Here is a 16,779-nt window from a genome sequence, read left to right as displayed (position 1 = left end):
ATCGATCATCAGCATCGCCGCTGGCAATGCACCCGTTGCACATCACGTCGCTACGGATAGTTGGTGCCATTGGATTCAAGCTGCGGACCTGCGCGCGCAGGTTTTCGGGTATGTATACCCACCCGCGGACGTCACCGCTAATAGCGAACTCGTCATTGTCAACGATATTGTCATCCAGCTCAAGGCTTCCATACTTGGGAATCCTCATAGATCAATGAACACTCCGAGCCTTCGGTGACAACGTTATCGCCGCAAGGCACCCATTGCTTTCTTTGCTTACTCCTCTCACCCCATGCCTGCCGTGTGCCTTTTTCAACCGAAACGCAAAGCTCGTCCAGGATCGGTCTGATGGCCTCTCGGCAATTGTAGGGATGATACCCGATCCTGAAGCTGATTCAAGCCTTGACCACCGCCCTCCGGAAAAGGCAATTCCGTTGACAACTGAACCCAGTGTGAACCCTGATGCAACCGTTGGTCAAGGCACACTAGCGTTGTTGCTGTCACGAGTCACCACTCCGAAGGTAAGTTTCATTTATGTAAGAAACCCCACCATGCTGGTCTTAATGTCCCTCGGAATACGTTGGACGCACCCATCCTCACCCACATATCGACTACTCCTGCATACACGTGTACTATCAGCGTGACCCTGCGATAACACATTGACATTTTTACGTACATGACTGTTTGATATGCGATTTGTGATAAATGTCCCGGAGCTGGCTTATACATGTACCATTGGATCTTTAAATTGGGCCTAAATATACATATCCTTTTCTATACACCTTTTCTACCTCGAAGTTCTCTTCTTCAGGCTTGTACCCAGGTCAACACTTCTATGTAGAAGTCTGGTCGGCAAGGCGAGTCTAACTGGCACAGCTGCGCCTGCATTTGCACATGGCGTCATACTTCTTCGACATTCACATAGCTGACATCCTCGTGCAAATCGGGCAATGCGCGCGACGATGTCGTCGCGCCAGACTGCCAAAGCCGATGTGTTCATGTTTGCTCCTGCCAGACAAACCCAGATCTGCATTTTCTCAAGAACGCGGTGACTCAGGGATGGCCGCTTACTCGGTACCAGATATGAGCCGGCAACTCAAAAGAAACACGACGGATGACTTTGCGAGACTATTGTTATATTACATATCTGTGATCACATGGTTATGGTTATCTCGCTGAGCCCCAAGGTACAGGTCAATTCCCTTCACGACTTAGGCCACTTGAATGACCACTTTCTCACCGCTCACTTTCCCACTACGAACCAAATCCAAGGCCGCGAGCGTCCTTTCTAGGAATGTGCCTTGATTGAACATACGGATCGGGCTTGGTTTTATCAAGTTCTCCTTCAGCAAATACGGAAGTATCTCAGGCATCAAATTGTTCTTCATGTACTCGTTCTGGGGTTCCCGAGTTAAGGGGTAATAAGCTCGAGCTTCCTTGCTCAAGATCAACGACGGACGAGGCACTCACGTCTTGGTAGAGGAATGTTCTCACACCGATAACTTTAACGTCTTCACCAAATGGATTTCTGCTAGGGGGAACCGCCATCCACATTTTTCCACTCTCCGGGACCAACGACTCCCCCTCCTTGATCGGTAGTAATAATGCGACCTTAGCTTTGGGACAGACAACCTGTGCCACTTTCTTCATCGTTCCTTCCGCGGCGATGCAGTCCATCACAAGCTGGACTTTGCCGCCAGCAACACGGATGGTTTGGTCAGCCATATCAGGCGCCCTGTAATCAACGGTGTCTTTCGCTCCGAGGGACCGAAGATACTCGTGATGGCGGGAAGAAGCCGTTGCAATGACGTTGACGTACCCAGCTAGTCTAAGAACCTGGATGGCATATTGACCCGCTGTAGATCCTGCACCATAGATGAGGATGGGCGCTTCCGCATGCGGTGGAGCCGCAGTTGCTGGGAACGGCTGTGGAAAAGGTAGTCCGAGTTGGTCGAAAATCGTGTAAAACGCGGTAACAAAGTTGTCTGGGATGGTCACCGCATCTTTCAGTGACATGTCATCTGGGATCTGCATCACGAAGAGGTTATGTCCTTCGTAGTATGACACGCATTGTCAAGACTAACTTTTGCACAAAGGGTATGGTGGACGACAGCTTTCAGCTGCAAACCCTTGCTCTTTTCCTGCAGCAGTGTAAACGCGCATACCTGTCGCCGGCGCAGCAAGCATGAGAACGACAAGTACGTAGCTACTTCCAGGGGTGCACTCACCCTATCCCCTATCTTAAGCTTCGGAACGCCATCTCCGATAGCCAGAACGGTTCCACTGACATTGAGTCCCAGCGGAATAGGATAGTCCTCGGGTTTGGTTGGCAGAGCACCGTCTACCATGTAAACGTCTGGCGCAGCGATAGTGCTATAAGCCACGTTAACCAGTACTTCCCCAGAATTTGGTTCCACCGTAGGCATTTGGATGGATTCCACCATCGCTTTGCCGGTAATAGCTATGGCCGTGTGATTTCTGCTCGTCGTCATACTATGTAGTTGGTTTGAGCGGTCCCCGCTTGTGATGATACAGCATTTCGAAGTTTCAGTCCTCCGATTTATATGATTATGAAGTCATACGCATGAGGCAACCCGCTTTGTAAGCTGGCCATTGCGATTGACAGAACCATGATATCAGCACTGCTCTCCACACCTTACTTTGATGGATGATTAATGGAATGATAATGAAACACCTGTGCAACATCATGGGCGCCGTACAACAGACGTAGTTCTCGAAGGTACATACTAAGAGCCGAATGGAAAAAGAGGCTTTGGAGTAGGAGTGGGGGTAAGCATGTCACTCCCAGTAATGATTGCAGGTAGGGGTATTCGGGTATCCGAGCTTGGACCCAGAGGCGCGCGTGACGTAGGTGGTTCCGGATTAGGACGATCTGGTGGTGTCGCAACGAATGGGCCATCATCGTCTGACGAACCTCCCTTCTCGGTTGCTGGTGACACACTCTGCAGTGTCTTCTCTGCTTCGGAGTCTACCAAAAGCGGTCGAGGTCGTCGTGACCGGATAATATCAGCGATCTCAACGATATCTGCTTCCCCCGACGAGTTGCTGATGAGATCAGTGAGTTCGTTCGAAGCCTTTCGACTTTATTATCCGAGCCTTGAGGTCATTTGTCTCGTCCTTTGTGACCTCTTTGCGGGCGCCTCTGAACTGGCTGATGCAAAACTTGGTTAACGCCCAGTGATTATCAATATAGTCTGCACTGGAAGCTGTTAAAGACGATGGGAAATTGTTACATCGTGACGCTTACAAGTCGCAAGTATGAGGGTATTAGCGTTGCCCCCAAGTCTTGGAGAGGTGTGGATGAAAAACATGAGGGATTTGCTTCTGCAGCAGTGGCAATCATTACGGAAGATGCTCCTATGTTAAGGATATAATCGTGAAACTGTTGCTTCGATGTCTTTCGATGAGACATACCGGTGATTTTTTTCACCCGCTTCGCATCTTCCCAACCCTGACAATCTCCGTTGGCCACGACTGGTATATCTAGGCCCAGACCGTCCACGAACTCTACTATCTCCCTCAGTCTCTCTATAAGCGCAGCTTCTCTTGGCCGCATGTTTCGGGTTCGACAATGCACCGTAAGTGCACTTACGCCAGTTCGCACGATTCGTTCCACAAGTCTCTTCGTGTCAGTCCTGTGACGGTAGAAGCCGAATCTTTGCTGAAACGGTAACGTGAGGTGGGAGTTCTCTCCGTAGGGCGGTGAGAATATCACATAGGAGATCAGGGTTTGTTAGGAGGGCAGCTCCCATGCCAGCGTGAGTGCTGAACGGTTTTGGACAACCGCAGTTCAGATCGACGCCTGATACGTCTTGGACGACGGTCTTCGCCGCCTGTACGGCGAGCTCTGGGGATGCTGAACCGATCTGGTAAATGAGGTAGGGTTTCTCAATGGGGTGTGTTGTAAAAATGGCACGAGTCTTGCCATTGTATGAGATCACACCGGTGACGGCTATGAAGACACCAATCAATTAATCGGAGAGAAAGGGATGATATGTTGAGGTTACTGACGGTCCACGACGCGTTCTGCATGTAATATGGCCTTGTCTACTACCTCCGGACCCCATACAAGGGATGCACCATGTTTTAGTGCCATCAATCGAGTGGGAACTAGTGTACGTGATATGAGGCAACGGATTATGGGGGACGGAAATGACGCACGAGCACCGGATCGTACCATCGGGGCAAGAAAGACCCCGTTCTTGAACGAGTCAGAGGTGAGATGCTCGAGTTTCGGTCGCTTGGTTGCTCTTTCGTTGTCTGGTGGAGGCGATGTGGACATCGTTCTGGTCATATTCCTCGGGTGCGTCGCAAGGACGCTCGGACGCAGTGGTGATATTGGTAGTGACCGCCTGGGATGGTGGCGAACAAGCCCCAACTTCATCTTGGATTGGACGAACCAGCCCATTAGTCGAGTCGGCCACGGAATTTTCCATATTTGGATCTCTTAAGACATTGGAATATCACTACTGAGCATTTGTTGTGGACTCGGGGGAACATGGGACGTATCAGCCTATGGGACGCACACACGTTTTAACCAAGACCTGTGATCATTGCGCAGCTGATGTTCCAGCATCTGTTAAAGTTGGCCGCCCGTGGCATTAATATCACCCCAAGGTTGACCAGCCGAGGATTATTACTGACACCGTTCAACGTTTCTCGATCAACATCAGTCGCAAAAGTTATACGGAAAATGTCTACCACAGTGACCACCCACTCCTCCTTGACACCCGTCACGACCGAAAGTACGACTATCTCCCCTCTCCGTCGGATCGATTGCTCTAACGAGGTTTGCGGCAGATGCGCCAGCTGCAATTGGACCATATTCACAGGCAGTTAAGGCTGGGGACCTCGTCTTTCTCTCGGGTTGCATCCCCCTCGTCCCCTCGACTATGCAAATCATCGACGGTGGGATCGTCGAACAGACTACGCAGGCCCTCGCAAACCTCAAGGCAGTCCTGGAGGCTAGTGGCAGCGACGTCGGCCGTGTCGTGAAGACTACCGTGCGTATCTCACTTCCGAACTTTCTCTTAGGTTACCTATCAACGTGACTCCGGTCTATGTAGGTATTCTTAAAGAACATGAATGATTTCGTGATCGTAAATGGAATTTATGCCGAGTTCTTCGGTGACCACAAGCCTGCTCGATCGGCGGTCGAGGTGGCACGGCTTCCGAAAGACGTCCTCTTCGAGATCGAATGCATCGCAAGGTACGTACACTACCTTTACCTTGACTTAGATTTAACCTCGTCACTAGCCTAAGGAACTAGAGATGTAGCATGGACGTAGACCATCGTCACCGATAGCTTGCCGCCGGATTTGGATCCTCGAGGCCTCGCTTCCTAGGCGGAGCACCGTAGTGAAAAACCCACGTTACTTGACAAAACCTAACTTTGTACACAACGACACTTGGAGTAATACCTGAATTGCTCTAAGAACCCGTTGAAACTGTAGGGGGTCTCGATTACTGAGAAAGGTCGTGAGCCTGCTCCCCAGTCGACCGTGACCCAGCAACCAACAATATACTATGATAGCTGTACGTTTGGATATTTATGATGTTGGGGTAAGATCTGTAACGGATCAAAATACGTCCTTGCGCCCAGGACGCCTAATCATCGGCAAGGAGCGAACGTGGGCATCAAGGGAGAGTATGTAGGTATTGTGGTGAAAAGTAGTCAGGTCCACCGAATCCAATGCGTAGTATGGCAGGTAAAATAGTAAACAAAACTGTAGTCCATATTAATGGGGAGTTCGCCGGGAACCGCTGCCATCGGAGGTGTTGCGTGTGGGGAACGGATTTTCACATTATGATGCAGTCCTTGTTATTCTTCCCTTCTGAACCGTCGGTTGGTTGCACTGATGCCCCATTACCAGGAGGTCCTCTAAGTCGCTGTTGCGCTCGTTTATCGCCCAATTCTGCAGCTTTCTTATAATATGATAAAGATCTGATCGGAATGTCAATTGGAGCCACCCAATCCAGCAAGGGACGCGTACTCTGCTGGGTCGGGGGTTGTACCGATGCCCACTTCAAGGAAATATCCTACGGCATACAGGGCCTTGCCAAGTCCCCCGTCTGCTGCCCTCTTCGCCCACAGGAACGCCTCTGTATCAGACTGAGGAAGTACCCCTGGTGAGCCAACAAGGTACCATGCCGTTAGTGCAAAACAGGCGTCTCGATGATTTTGTTGGGCAGCAATATTCTGCATCAACAACATAACAGGTATTTCAACCACTTGAAGACACGATATTCGGACAAATTGGCTCACGTAATAGTGGATGGAGAGCGCTGGGTCCTGTGGGCAGCCCAGCTTCCCATACTCGTAGAACTCGCCTAACCGGTATGCGGATGGACCATATCCCAGTTCCGCAGCCTGCGCCAGCAGCTCAACCGCATACTCGGTGTCGACAAAGACAACGTTATATATTCCGTTCTCGTGTAGCAGCGACAGCTCGTGCAGAGCATGGGGGAACTCTGCGGTAGCATGTTCCGCCGATCGTTTCAGCCACTTGACGCCTTCACGTGGTCGCTTCGAGAGACCGAGTTCACCGTTCAGTTCGGCTATCCCCAGGCGATACATCGCTCCGGGGTGGAGCGCTGCACTTGCCTTCCGGAAGAACTGAAGGGCTTTGGCCGATTCTCGCCTACATCCCCACCCGTTTTCGCAGCAAGTACCAGCACGATACGCAGCATCCGGATGACCGTGTTTGGCAGCGAGAATAAACAGCGGGTACGCCCGATCAAAGTCCTGCCTGCCTTTGTAAGTCCCGATCCCGTTGGCATAACAGTCTGCCAAGAAATACTGCGATTCGGCGTGACCCCGATCAGCTAGGCGTTTCAGCAATGCTATTGCCTCCTGGATCAGGTTATCGCGCTTCTCCAGTGCCTTCTCGATCTCCACGACATTTCCTGGTGTCGGAGCTGGAATCTGGACTGACTTTGAGGCTTCTATCATGAATACTGCGAATTCGAACTGAGTATCGGGGCTTTGATTTTTCTTGGCATTGGCGCGGTAGAGTTCGAGTGTTCGCTCGTGCGAGAGAAGAGAAGCTTGGTTGCCAGGACGGAGGTGAGAGTGGTCGAGGAGGGGCCCGTTGGAATGGGGTGGGGGGGAGTGCCCGCCAGCGGAATGAGGACGACGGCGCTGTTGCGGTGCGTAGAAGTCTTCCGTATCCTGTTGAGCAAGATCGGGGGCGTCATCGTGGTCATAATCGTCATATGCGGTGTCTACAGGGTATTGAGCGGGAGAGTTAGATGGGCGAGACTGGCGAGGGCGGCGGGGTGGATCGGGAAGATAGTCTTTCTGCTGATGGTTGTTGTACTGCTGCTGCGGCTGATAAGATGGGTCTCCCTGAGAAAGCTCGGGGTTGTAAAATGAGTTGGGCCGTGATTGCGCTTGTGCGCCGTACATGGCTGGGACCCTGTGTGTTGAGGGCGATGAATATCAGTGGTAGACGTCCAAGGAAGGGTCGGAAGTCCGATGATGGTGGATGTCCTATTTGAAATCCGATACCAGTAGCAGCGTTGCTGAAAGGAATGGATATGGTGACCGGAACAGCCTACTGTACAGAGAGTCGTAAATAGGACACCCTCGCACCCACGTTCATGCAGCGGGCGGGTCCAATGTTGTAGCACTCACTGGTTCAGCCGTCGCCTCTGCTCCTGTGCAGCGTCGTCGTAGTCGTTGCCGGCTAGGACGATCTCGGTGGGACAACTTAACAACGTTGTTGAACGGACAAGTCAAGGCTTGAACAGAAAGGCTGCCAGCCGCTGTCAGGCGAACCAGCTCGTCTCGACTAGGAAGCCAGCTTGGTTCGGTTTCGTCACTCCCCGCACCAATACCCATCTTACAGCGAGGATGCAGTCTCTGCGAACGCGTCGCCCGTCCGACTCTCGCCAGCCCATCAAACGGAGCATCTCGAAACTAGCGAAGTCACCCTCAACCAGACAAAATGCCCGCAAATCAACCGTGGACGATAAGATCAAGAAACGGATGTCTCTCAAATACGCAGAGATATCCTCTCCAACAGATGTTTCAGTTCCTACTGTACCGTCCATTCCTATTGGGCTGAGGCCAGGTGTCGCGAGGGATCCAGATGAGATTGTGCGGGATGTTGCAGAGGTAAAGGAGGACCCTCGTCTTGCTGACCAGAGACTCCTCGACAAGCAGAACTTCGACCCCGATGCTTGCAAGTACTCGGAATAAACGATCATTCGTGCACTGACGTCGCTTCAGACTTGAAAGCAAAACTAGCTAACTCTACCGAAGCAGAGCTCAAGTCCCTGCAGTCTTCACTGCGCTCAGCCAAGGATGACACGGCCGTCGAACTTCAAAAGAACGTGTTCAAAAAGTTGGTGTCTGCCCTCGTTTTTATCGTGCACCATCTGACCGGTGACTTAGCTATGCCGAGTTCGTTCTCATATCAAAGGAGATTAGTGTTCTCGAGAACGAGATGCTCGAACTCAAGGAAAGCCTTCAAGAATGGAAATCCATGCCTTCACTACTGCACATCGAGGAATCGGCCTCCGTAGCAGGTAACATTCAAGCAGTCGTGTCACACCTTCGTCTCAGTAACATGGGCATCTTTTAGACCGGAGACGTGCCGCTCGTTCATCCGTCGCTGATCTTCGCATTCTGTATGCCTCTCAGATGCAAACACTACACTCACAGATATCTGGTTCAGCAAAGTTTGCTCCAGCCACCCCCGGCCGGCACATTACCTCAGAGATGGATGGGGTATTCGAATTGAACGCAGCGACCTACAAGGTGGTAAATATCGTGAGATTCGTGGTATTGGATGACGCAGTGTTGGTGGCGAGAAGGAGGGGCGGAGGCGCCGCCGCCGCGTCGGGAATGGGTGGAGGCGAAACAACAGGGAAGCTTGTCGCTGAAAGGTGTTGGCCTCTGAATGAAATGTTGGTGCTCGATACCAAAGACACAGCCAGTGAGTATGTTTCATGCATCAGTTTCGCAGATGGTCATGTGTTGATAGATATGACCAACGTCTTCAAAATACGACATGGAAAAGAAACACACGTATATAGGACTGAGGCGTCCTCAGATAAGAAGGCCCTTCTTGGTCAATTCCGCCATGTAGCAGAAGAACTTGCCGTTCGAAAGCGTAAAGAACGAGAGGGTGAGCACGAACGCCGAAAGAGCCTATGGGCAGCGGAAGACGTGTGTTTATTTTGTACTTTGCTGCATCGACAAGTTTAACATCTGTTATAGCGTGGTTCGGCAGTTTTCAACCCAGAAAAGCTGCCCCCTCTACCAGATTGGATGGCCGAACTTGCGAGAGCAGCTAATGCACCGACTGCTCAGGACCTTTCCGCAAAAGCTAAGAGCGACGACGACGCCCGAGTTTTGTCTGAGTTATCTGACGACCTTACCGTCGCCATAGCTCTGCGCGATTGGTCGCGCGCTGTCAAACTTGCAGAATCCGCTCGTTCTTACCCCTCACTAGCTCCCCTCATTTCAGCACTTACATCCGCGTTGTTGGACGCTTTAGCACGCCCACGCAACACGAAGTCCACTTGCGTAGAACTTGTAGGGCATCTTATGCGACTCGGCGCCCGCTCAAGAGCCCGGGAGACCTTTTTGGCTGCTAGAAGCGAGGCAATCAGAAGATACATCCGGGCGATACCTTTTGAAGGACATATCGGGTTATATGTGCATGACCTGGCGGTGGTCATCTTCACAGCGCTTAAACACACCGCGGATTGGTTCCTTGCTGGGTTCGTGGAACACGAGATGACGAGCAGTGAGTCACTTTTTTTGTTAGTTTCTACGTGAGGATGTTGACACTTCTGGAGGCTTTATTGACTGGGCCAAAGGACAAATCGAAATATTTGCGGAGTTGTTCCGGAACCAAGTCTACAACTCCGATGCCGACCAACAAACCGTTGACGAGGCGTTAGAAGTTGCACACACTCAAAGCCGGAAGGTACGTTTCCTTCCATCGTCTCTCCGTGTTGAATACCTGACTGTTGCTTCAAGCTTCTACAAGAGTTTGGTCTTGACTTCCGTTACCTTCTGGACGATCTTCTGGTGGAGACTCCGAAGACACCACTGAGCCTCGCACCTCCCACACTTCCAGCGCACATTGTTATTCCACCGTCCGTCCCCCGCACCCGGACATCTCAACTGTCGTCTTCCGCGACTTCATTGACAATCGGTTCATCAACCCCGTCCGTCCCGTCGCGTATACGAACCCCTGCTGCGATTGGCGAATTGGAACCTACAGTGATACCACCGCTTCCACGTGAGGTCTCCACGATTAGGAGGGCAGCTCTACCGCCTCGGTCGACTAACAGGCCGGGTAGCGCGGCGCGACCACCGCCAGTTGTAGTACCACCACGGGATGGCATGTTCTGAGTTGGAGGTGGATGTAAGTTATAGAAGACAACTCATTTACTGTAAATGTATGTAGACAAAAAATAATTAGGAGTCTGGCGTATGTAGTGGATACACGAACGAACAGAAGCACGTCGGTGTCTGTAAATAAAGAACTTCTCCTTGTCGATCATCGATCGTGACAGGCCATGACGACTCCCATTCCACCTAACCCTCCCAGATGGACACCAGCAGCGGACCCTGCGTCCATCATCGTCCCAGGGCTCGACACGAGCGCGCCTGTCAACGACCAGGTTGACCAGATTGAACAGCTCATAACCATTAAGCTAGAGGCAAGCACTCCCAACGTTCAAAACACGAAAATGAATGACGAGTCGACGCGCAGAATATAGATGCAAATTTCTCCAAGATACAGAACATACTGGCAAATAGGCTTCTGCCAGCCGTAAAGCGTTACGCTGTCAGCACGGAGCCCGTACGCGAAGCAGCGAAGGTGGGTGAAACTGGTTTTCACAGTATGGTCTAAGATGTACGTCTGTAATGCTACCCAGTTCTGGACGTCTTTCTATGAACAAGCCGCCCAGATCCACATACCAACAGCCGAGGACGACCATCATGCGAACGAGACGCAATCGCAGACATCTCTCGCCGAAAACTCTTCGTCTGCATACTCTGATGCGGAATCGACTCCAAATCGGCCTGAACCAAGTGTTCAGTCTTCTCACAGTGTCAACCCAGGCAATCAAACGTACGATGCTACTGTGTCGGAGAGCTCGTTTATGCCTGCGAACGCCATCTCGTCCACGCCCGCCCGTGGCGTGCATGTTCAGGACCGAACTGCAGACGATCAGCCATCTTGGAGTTCCTCTCTCGAGTCGCCACTTGTGCGTCTTGATCGTGAGTTGCAAAGCTTCACTCGCGAAGAAGAGGAAGAAGCCACCGCTCGTCAAGACATTACTTCTACTCAGGACAGCTTTGCGTATGAGGAAGAGGATACTGTCCAGCAGAACGTGGACAACAAGGGGAAGAACAAAGAACCTTCCACAACAATTCCTCGAGGTATACTCAAGAATCCATCTAGCGCGATGCCAACACCTCGCGTCAGAACCATGGGTACACATGTATCTCCGCTCAAAGTTAAACCAAAGACACCAGTCGCCATCCCAAAATACCTCCAGCCATATGTTGCCCCTGAAACGCAGCCTGAGCCCGCAATACCGTCTCCAAGACGGCCGGCATACCAACGGTCTCCGCATAAACCTCAGCCTCAACTGCCAGCGTCCTCATCCACGTCGTCTTCAACTCTTGATATCCCGTCTCTTACGAAGCACTCCTCCGAAGCAGTCGGGAAAAAGCCATTTGAGGACTTCGACGACTCGTTCGACGATTCTATGGAACTCATGCATGGCATGTCTCCCCCGCGGACACTGGCATTCGCGAGGGCGCCTCGATCCAGTATTGGCCTTGGACTTCTACCTCCTGGGCGTACCCCAGGCAAAAGCAATCTCCCCACATTGGGCAGGACCCCTATGAAGGAAGCAGCAGACCGCATTCGGCGGGACTTACTTGGAGATGTCCAAGGTCACCTCGCTTCTACGAGAAGTGCGGCGACTTTCGAAAGGTCGCAAGCTTATGGATATGGATCCTCTATGGTCAAAGATGACACAATGAGTACTATCCCAACGCCGCCTTCGCTTTCACGGTACACCCGTCACGCGTATCCACTTGGTAACGACACTAACGAAACTGACACAAGCCTGGACACGATGATGCGTCGTGTGGGGCTGAGCATGCCAGAGTCAAGGACACGGGATTCCGAGTCCTCTGGCACGGGCATATTCGTCCAACGTGATGCTGAAGCAGGGTTGCTTGCGCCCCCTGTCGTCCAACACGACATACACACACCGGAGCAGCAAGCGTCAGACGTCTTCCACCTTCACGAAGATGAGCAATCCGTGATCGGCTTGGGCAGTCGGACCCAATCTCGCGCTGATTCAGACTCAGATTCGGATTCTCTTGGTGATGAGCCTGCTCGGCCCTCGGCGGCATTCCTCATGGCTTCCGCCCGGGATGCTGACCCGGACGACTCTTTTGCTTCCTCCAGTTCAAACCGTTCCAGCGACTCGCTTGGTGCCGAGGAATATGGCGGGGAAGAAGTGGCTGGAGCACCTATTCATCCGTTTGCACGCGTCGTTGATGCAGGAGAAGGAGACGGATTCGATGAGGATAGCTTCGATTCAGTGGATGGAGAACTTGGAGATGTCGTTGAGGAAGAGACGGTGTTTGGAGTCCCACCTGCGCAACGACAGCAAGGTCGGAAGTCTCACGGAGAGCTGAAGATGTTAGGGGAGGACTTGCTTCAGGATACCATTGGTATTGGGAGCCAGCTTTCCAAGGTTGGTATGGTTGAGGAGAGCCCGACACCTTTTGGGCGAAACTGAGCGTCATTCGCAACCAATATGACATGCTTTGCGCTACTCATGTTATGTGCACGATTTGTGTCTCCGACCAGTGATGATGCTCGCGGCGTTTGCGTGAGATGGGATAGTGATACATCATAAGACTCTTCACGATCGGTCTGACCTCTGCCTGAAAAAGCTTGCTGTATGCTCGTCCACACAATGGTTGTGGAGATAAATCGTAAGTCTTGAAGTTTGAAGCCGGAACCCACATGAGCCCGGAACTCGACTCGGCTGTCGGCCTATAATAGGGGCGAGAACCATCTGGGAATATGTACCACGCAACCGGATCATCGAGACAAGTTCTTCGAGTCCTTGGTTTGTCTACATCTCACTAGGACAATGATACCTACCAATCGCACTGTGGCACAGTCGCTCTGTCGTATACCCGTTCAGACTGCTTCCCGAGCCCTCGTTAACGGCGTCGCCGTCCTTCGTATACCCAGGGCCTCTCCGGGAACGGCGGCACTTGTTCCAGGCGTTGCTCGCAATGTCAAGAATGGAGAATCGGTTCGTCGGGTGAATGCCCCCATCCGAAGAGGATTGGCCACCACAGTCCACAGTAGTGAGTTGCGCTCAGTGGTGTCTACCAGTCTGGCGTGTGACAGTGAGCTTGTCAACTTTCCAGATGACTCGTCCTCGATTCGGAGGCCTCACTTTGACAAGATTCTTATTGCGAACAGGTCCTCCCTCCCTGTTTAATATACGGCGTTGTATAATGTCGCTCAGATGTAACCAATTCATAGGGGTGAAATCGCTTGTCGCGTCATTCGGACCGCAAAGAAACTCGGGATCAAGACGGTCGCTGTCTACAGCGAAGTTGACGCAAATTCTTTACATGTGCTTGAGGCCGATGAAGCATATTGCATTGGGCCAGCACCGTCCGCAGAGAGCTATGTACGTCTCAATTTTAGAAGGAAAAAGCAAGCAATATTAAGTGCCATCCTAGTTGCGCATAGACAAGATCATCGATGTTTGTCATAAGAGCGGAGCACAGGTCAGTTCGGCCTCTTCAGACATCTAAATTCTGTTCGTTTGATGCTACTAAAGTCACTATAGGCTGTTCACCCTGGGTAAGTGGGTTAGTTCGTGTTCAAGTTGAACACTTCTCACGAATTTTCGTAACAGCTACGGTTTTCTCAGCGAGAATGCCAAGTTTGCTGAACGATTGGCCGAGGAAGGCATCGTTTTCATCGGCCCGCCTTCAAGTGCCATAGTATCCATGGGATCAAAGAGGTAAGTAAAGCAAGGCGGTGGTTGGGTACCCATCGATTCTGTTATGAAACTACATTTAGCGAGTCCAAGAACATCATGTTAGGTGTGTCCACTACACTTTGGAATAATCCTGATGGGTCTGAGTTTTTATGGGTTAGCTGCCGGTGTGCCCTGTGTTCCGGGTTATCATGGCACGGATCAAGATCCGCAACGTCTGTTTGCTGAAGCTGAGAAAATTGGTAGTTTCCCATCTTTGCATCTGAATGCGGGATGTCTCACGTCATTACCCGTGCGTTCAGGATATCCAGTTCTGATCAAGGCGGTTCATGGAGGTGGCGGCAAGGGTATGCGTGTCGTGTCTCAACCTAATGACTTCATGGATGCTCTCGAATCCGCCAAACGCGAGTCACTCAAGGCATTTGGAGACCAGAACGTACTGGTGGAGAAGTTCATTGAAGCGCCCGAGACATGTGGAAGTACAAGTGTTCGCAGACACGATGGGAGGCGTAGTCAGTTTGTGGGAGCGAGATTGTTCTGTGCAAAGACGCAATCAGAAGATTATCGAGGAGGTGATTTGTAATCCGATTGCGAGGAGAACGACACTGACACTGATCGCTAGGCACCTGCTCCCGGTCTTTCTCCTGAATTGCGGGCGGACTTGTCTGACGAAGCTATCGCGGCCGCGAGGGCAGTGAACTACGTCGGTGCAGGGACCGTAGAGTTTATATTTGATAATGACACGCAGAAGTTCTATTTCATGGAAATGTTTGTGTCATGTCAACTATTTCAACGCTGTAGCTGATACGAGCGACGGCAGGAACACGCGATTACAAGTGGAACATCCCGTGACGGAGATGATCACAGGGCTCGATCTCGTAGAATGGCAACTGGAGGTAAGTATTTTCTTTTATTTTTCGTTTAATCTCGTTCGAGCACACAAATCTAGGTTGCAGCCGGGAATCCACTACCCCTCAGTCAATCTGATATCCCTCTCGTGGGACATGCATTCGAGGCTCGTATATATGCGGAGAACCCACGTAATGATTTTCTTCCCGACTCTGGATCTCTTCTCTACCTCTCCACGCCGACTCCAACGCACGCTTTTGCCGCGCCATTAGCTCTGCTCTCTTCAGAGGCGGCACAACCTACTCAACGCACGCCGGACACGTCTTCCGCTGTCACACCTTCACTCCGCCTGGAGCAAGGTTTTACACAGGGCGCGCAGATAGGTGTTTTCTATGATCCGATGATCGCGAAGCTAGTCGTGCATGGCCGGGATAGAACGGAAGCTTTGCGGGTACTTCGTCGTGGTTTGGAGGAGTACAAAGTCGTCGGGGTTTCTACAAATATCGACTTCCTGCGTACTCTCGCCGGAAATGACACTTTCATAAAGGGGGACGTGGAAACTGGCTTCATCAAGGTAATAATGCTCTAGTCACTTGGTTTGGACTCAAAAAGAGCGCTCACGCGACCTAGAAACACTATGCAGAGCTGTTCCCTCCGGTGAATGAACCATCACCAGAGGTATTGGCCCAAGCTGCCCTTTATGTCGCTCTTCGTGACATAACAAAAAGCAATGCTCCTCAATCACCATGGGTATCGCTTGGGGCGCGTCGGTTCAACGGTGAAGTGTGTGAACGCACTATAACTCTGTCGATGGACGAATCACCTGGAACAAACATAAATATTATAGTTGGGCAGACTTCGCCAGGCTACTTCGACGTTAGGGTGCAAAGTCCCTCTGGCAGTCCCATCACATTTACTTCAGTTGCTGCGCAGCTAACCTCGCCAACTACCCTCACCGCTTTCTCGCGGCGAACCACCATTGTGTCTCAACTCACGCCAGCATCCACGACTTCCGACATAGCTGAACGTCTACATATTTTCTCCGCAGATGGATCCAAGATTACCCTTGCTCTTCCCTCGCCATCGTGGCTGGTGTCTTTGGGAGGGGATGTTTTAGCTGCAAGCGAAGGGGCTCTGCGTGCGCCGATGCCTAGCTTGGTCGTCGAGGTCAAGGTCACTGTAGGCGACAAGGTGGAGAAGGGCCAAGTGGTGGTTGTGTTGGAGAGTATGAAGACGGAGACTGTGATAAGAGCAGCAGCAGCAGGGATCGTCAAAGCTGTGGGATGCGCGAACGGTGAGATGGTAGAGGAAGGGAAGGAACTCGTGGATATCGATGCGAGTGCCTGAAGTACCTCAGTGAGGTTGGCTTAGGAAGCATATGGTGACCAGGTACGGTCATTCGATATTCAATATTCTAACGTTCATCGTGAGGGTCGGGACTTCTGCAGTCCATCATTCAGGACACGACAGATAGTGTAAATCCATACCCGTGTAGCACTTGTGTATATTAGTGGACCAACGCATACTCTGTGACCCATGACACAAGCACACTCGCTGTGGGTTCCTGACGGCAATCGCCATAACCTCGACAGTACTAGCCGTACGGTCCAACTCGATTAGTAACGACGTCTCGTCCCATCCGTCTCTACCATCTTTTCACTCCACCGAGCTGGACTACTACACTTTACTTGGCATCTCCCGAGATGCATCGCAAGGCGATATTAAACATGCGTACCACCGCACCCTCATACAATTACATCCGGACAAGCGACCCAATCCCAATCTTGCAGGCGTGCCAGACACCATTTCGCGATCTAGCGATGACCATTCATCGGTAGACATCGCCTTGATAAAGGAGGCATATAAGGACTTTGATCGATCCGTCCT

General features: G+C 51.5%; 7 protein-coding genes across 7 annotated transcripts; 4 read left to right on the top strand and 3 right to left on the bottom strand.

The window, feature by feature from the left end:
• Positions 1-1,195: 1,195 nt before the first annotated feature.
• F5J12DRAFT_542985 (chaperonin 10-like protein) lies at positions 1,196-2,644 on the bottom strand. Its single transcript, XM_051739976.1, has 4 exons — positions 2,229-2,644; positions 2,085-2,165; positions 1,471-2,028; positions 1,196-1,397 (listed from the first exon to the last, which is right to left on the bottom strand). The coding sequence occupies exons 1-4, from the start codon at positions 2,490-2,492 to the stop codon at positions 1,212-1,214; spliced, it is 1,089 nt and encodes a 362-aa protein (XP_051601816.1). The 5' UTR covers positions 2,493-2,644; the 3' UTR covers positions 1,196-1,211.
• Positions 2,645-2,747: 103 nt separating this feature from the next.
• On the bottom strand, positions 2,748-4,303 carry F5J12DRAFT_904758 (uncharacterized protein; the record flags this gene model as incomplete). The annotated part of the gene is made up of 8 exons (XM_051748571.1): positions 2,748-2,939; positions 2,994-3,066; positions 3,104-3,183; positions 3,269-3,378; positions 3,436-3,641; positions 3,664-3,973; positions 4,033-4,131; positions 4,183-4,303. The coding sequence occupies 8 exons, from the start codon at positions 4,301-4,303 to the stop codon at positions 2,748-2,750; spliced, it is 1,191 nt and encodes a 396-aa protein (XP_051601815.1).
• A 205-nt stretch (positions 4,304-4,508) lies between these two features.
• On the top strand, positions 4,509-5,368 carry F5J12DRAFT_766454 (YjgF-like protein). Its single transcript, XM_051742190.1, has 3 exons — positions 4,509-4,766; positions 4,822-5,024; positions 5,088-5,368. The coding sequence occupies exons 1-3, from the start codon at positions 4,586-4,588 to the stop codon at positions 5,280-5,282; spliced, it is 579 nt and encodes a 192-aa protein (XP_051601814.1). The 5' UTR covers positions 4,509-4,585; the 3' UTR covers positions 5,283-5,368.
• A 183-nt stretch (positions 5,369-5,551) lies between these two features.
• Positions 5,552-7,571, bottom strand: F5J12DRAFT_542995 (uncharacterized protein). The gene is made up of 3 exons (XM_051739977.1): positions 6,287-7,571; positions 6,015-6,220; positions 5,552-5,965 (listed from the first exon to the last, which is right to left on the bottom strand). Exons 1-3 carry the CDS (start codon positions 7,427-7,429, stop codon positions 5,821-5,823), a joined length of 1,494 nt encoding a protein of 497 aa, XP_051601813.1. The 5' UTR covers positions 7,430-7,571; the 3' UTR covers positions 5,552-5,820.
• Positions 7,572-7,746: 175 nt separating this feature from the next.
• F5J12DRAFT_819246 (uncharacterized protein) lies at positions 7,747-10,506 on the top strand. Its single transcript, XM_051745231.1, has 8 exons — positions 7,747-8,207; positions 8,255-8,369; positions 8,420-8,553; positions 8,610-8,963; positions 9,012-9,196; positions 9,248-9,779; positions 9,832-9,962; positions 10,016-10,506. Exons 1-8 carry the CDS (start codon positions 7,877-7,879, stop codon positions 10,391-10,393), a joined length of 2,160 nt encoding a protein of 719 aa, XP_051601812.1. The 5' UTR covers positions 7,747-7,876; the 3' UTR covers positions 10,394-10,506.
• A 15-nt stretch (positions 10,507-10,521) lies between these two features.
• Positions 10,522-12,925, top strand: F5J12DRAFT_819244 (uncharacterized protein). Its single transcript, XM_051745230.1, has 3 exons — positions 10,522-10,704; positions 10,758-10,865; positions 10,924-12,925. Exons 1-3 carry the CDS (start codon positions 10,561-10,563, stop codon positions 12,811-12,813), a joined length of 2,142 nt encoding a protein of 713 aa, XP_051601811.1. The 5' UTR covers positions 10,522-10,560; the 3' UTR covers positions 12,814-12,925.
• Positions 12,926-13,115: 190 nt separating this feature from the next.
• Positions 13,116-16,442, top strand: F5J12DRAFT_819234 (carbamoyl-phosphate synthase L chain, ATP binding domain-containing protein). Its single transcript, XM_051745229.1, is given in 15 exon segments — positions 13,116-13,396; positions 13,460-13,514; positions 13,578-13,728; positions 13,781-13,828; positions 13,918-13,922; positions 13,960-14,067; positions 14,127-14,149; positions 14,205-14,285; positions 14,346-14,485; positions 14,505-14,615; positions 14,666-14,811; positions 14,864-14,939; positions 14,993-15,466; positions 15,523-16,281; positions 16,341-16,442. The coding sequence occupies 14 exon segments, from the start codon at positions 13,174-13,176 to the stop codon at positions 16,237-16,239; spliced, it is 2,358 nt and encodes a 785-aa protein (XP_051601810.1). The 5' UTR covers positions 13,116-13,173; the 3' UTR covers positions 16,240-16,281; positions 16,341-16,442.
• Positions 16,443-16,779: the final 337 nt, after the last annotated feature.

This window comes from Pisolithus orientalis (assembly GCF_024613125.1).
Source record: "Pisolithus orientalis strain OTSU chromosome Unknown F5J12scaffold_8, whole genome shotgun sequence".
Taxonomy (NCBI): Eukaryota; Fungi; Basidiomycota; class Agaricomycetes; order Boletales; family Pisolithaceae; genus Pisolithus; species Pisolithus orientalis.
This window is presented reverse-complemented; position numbering and strand designations above follow the sequence as displayed.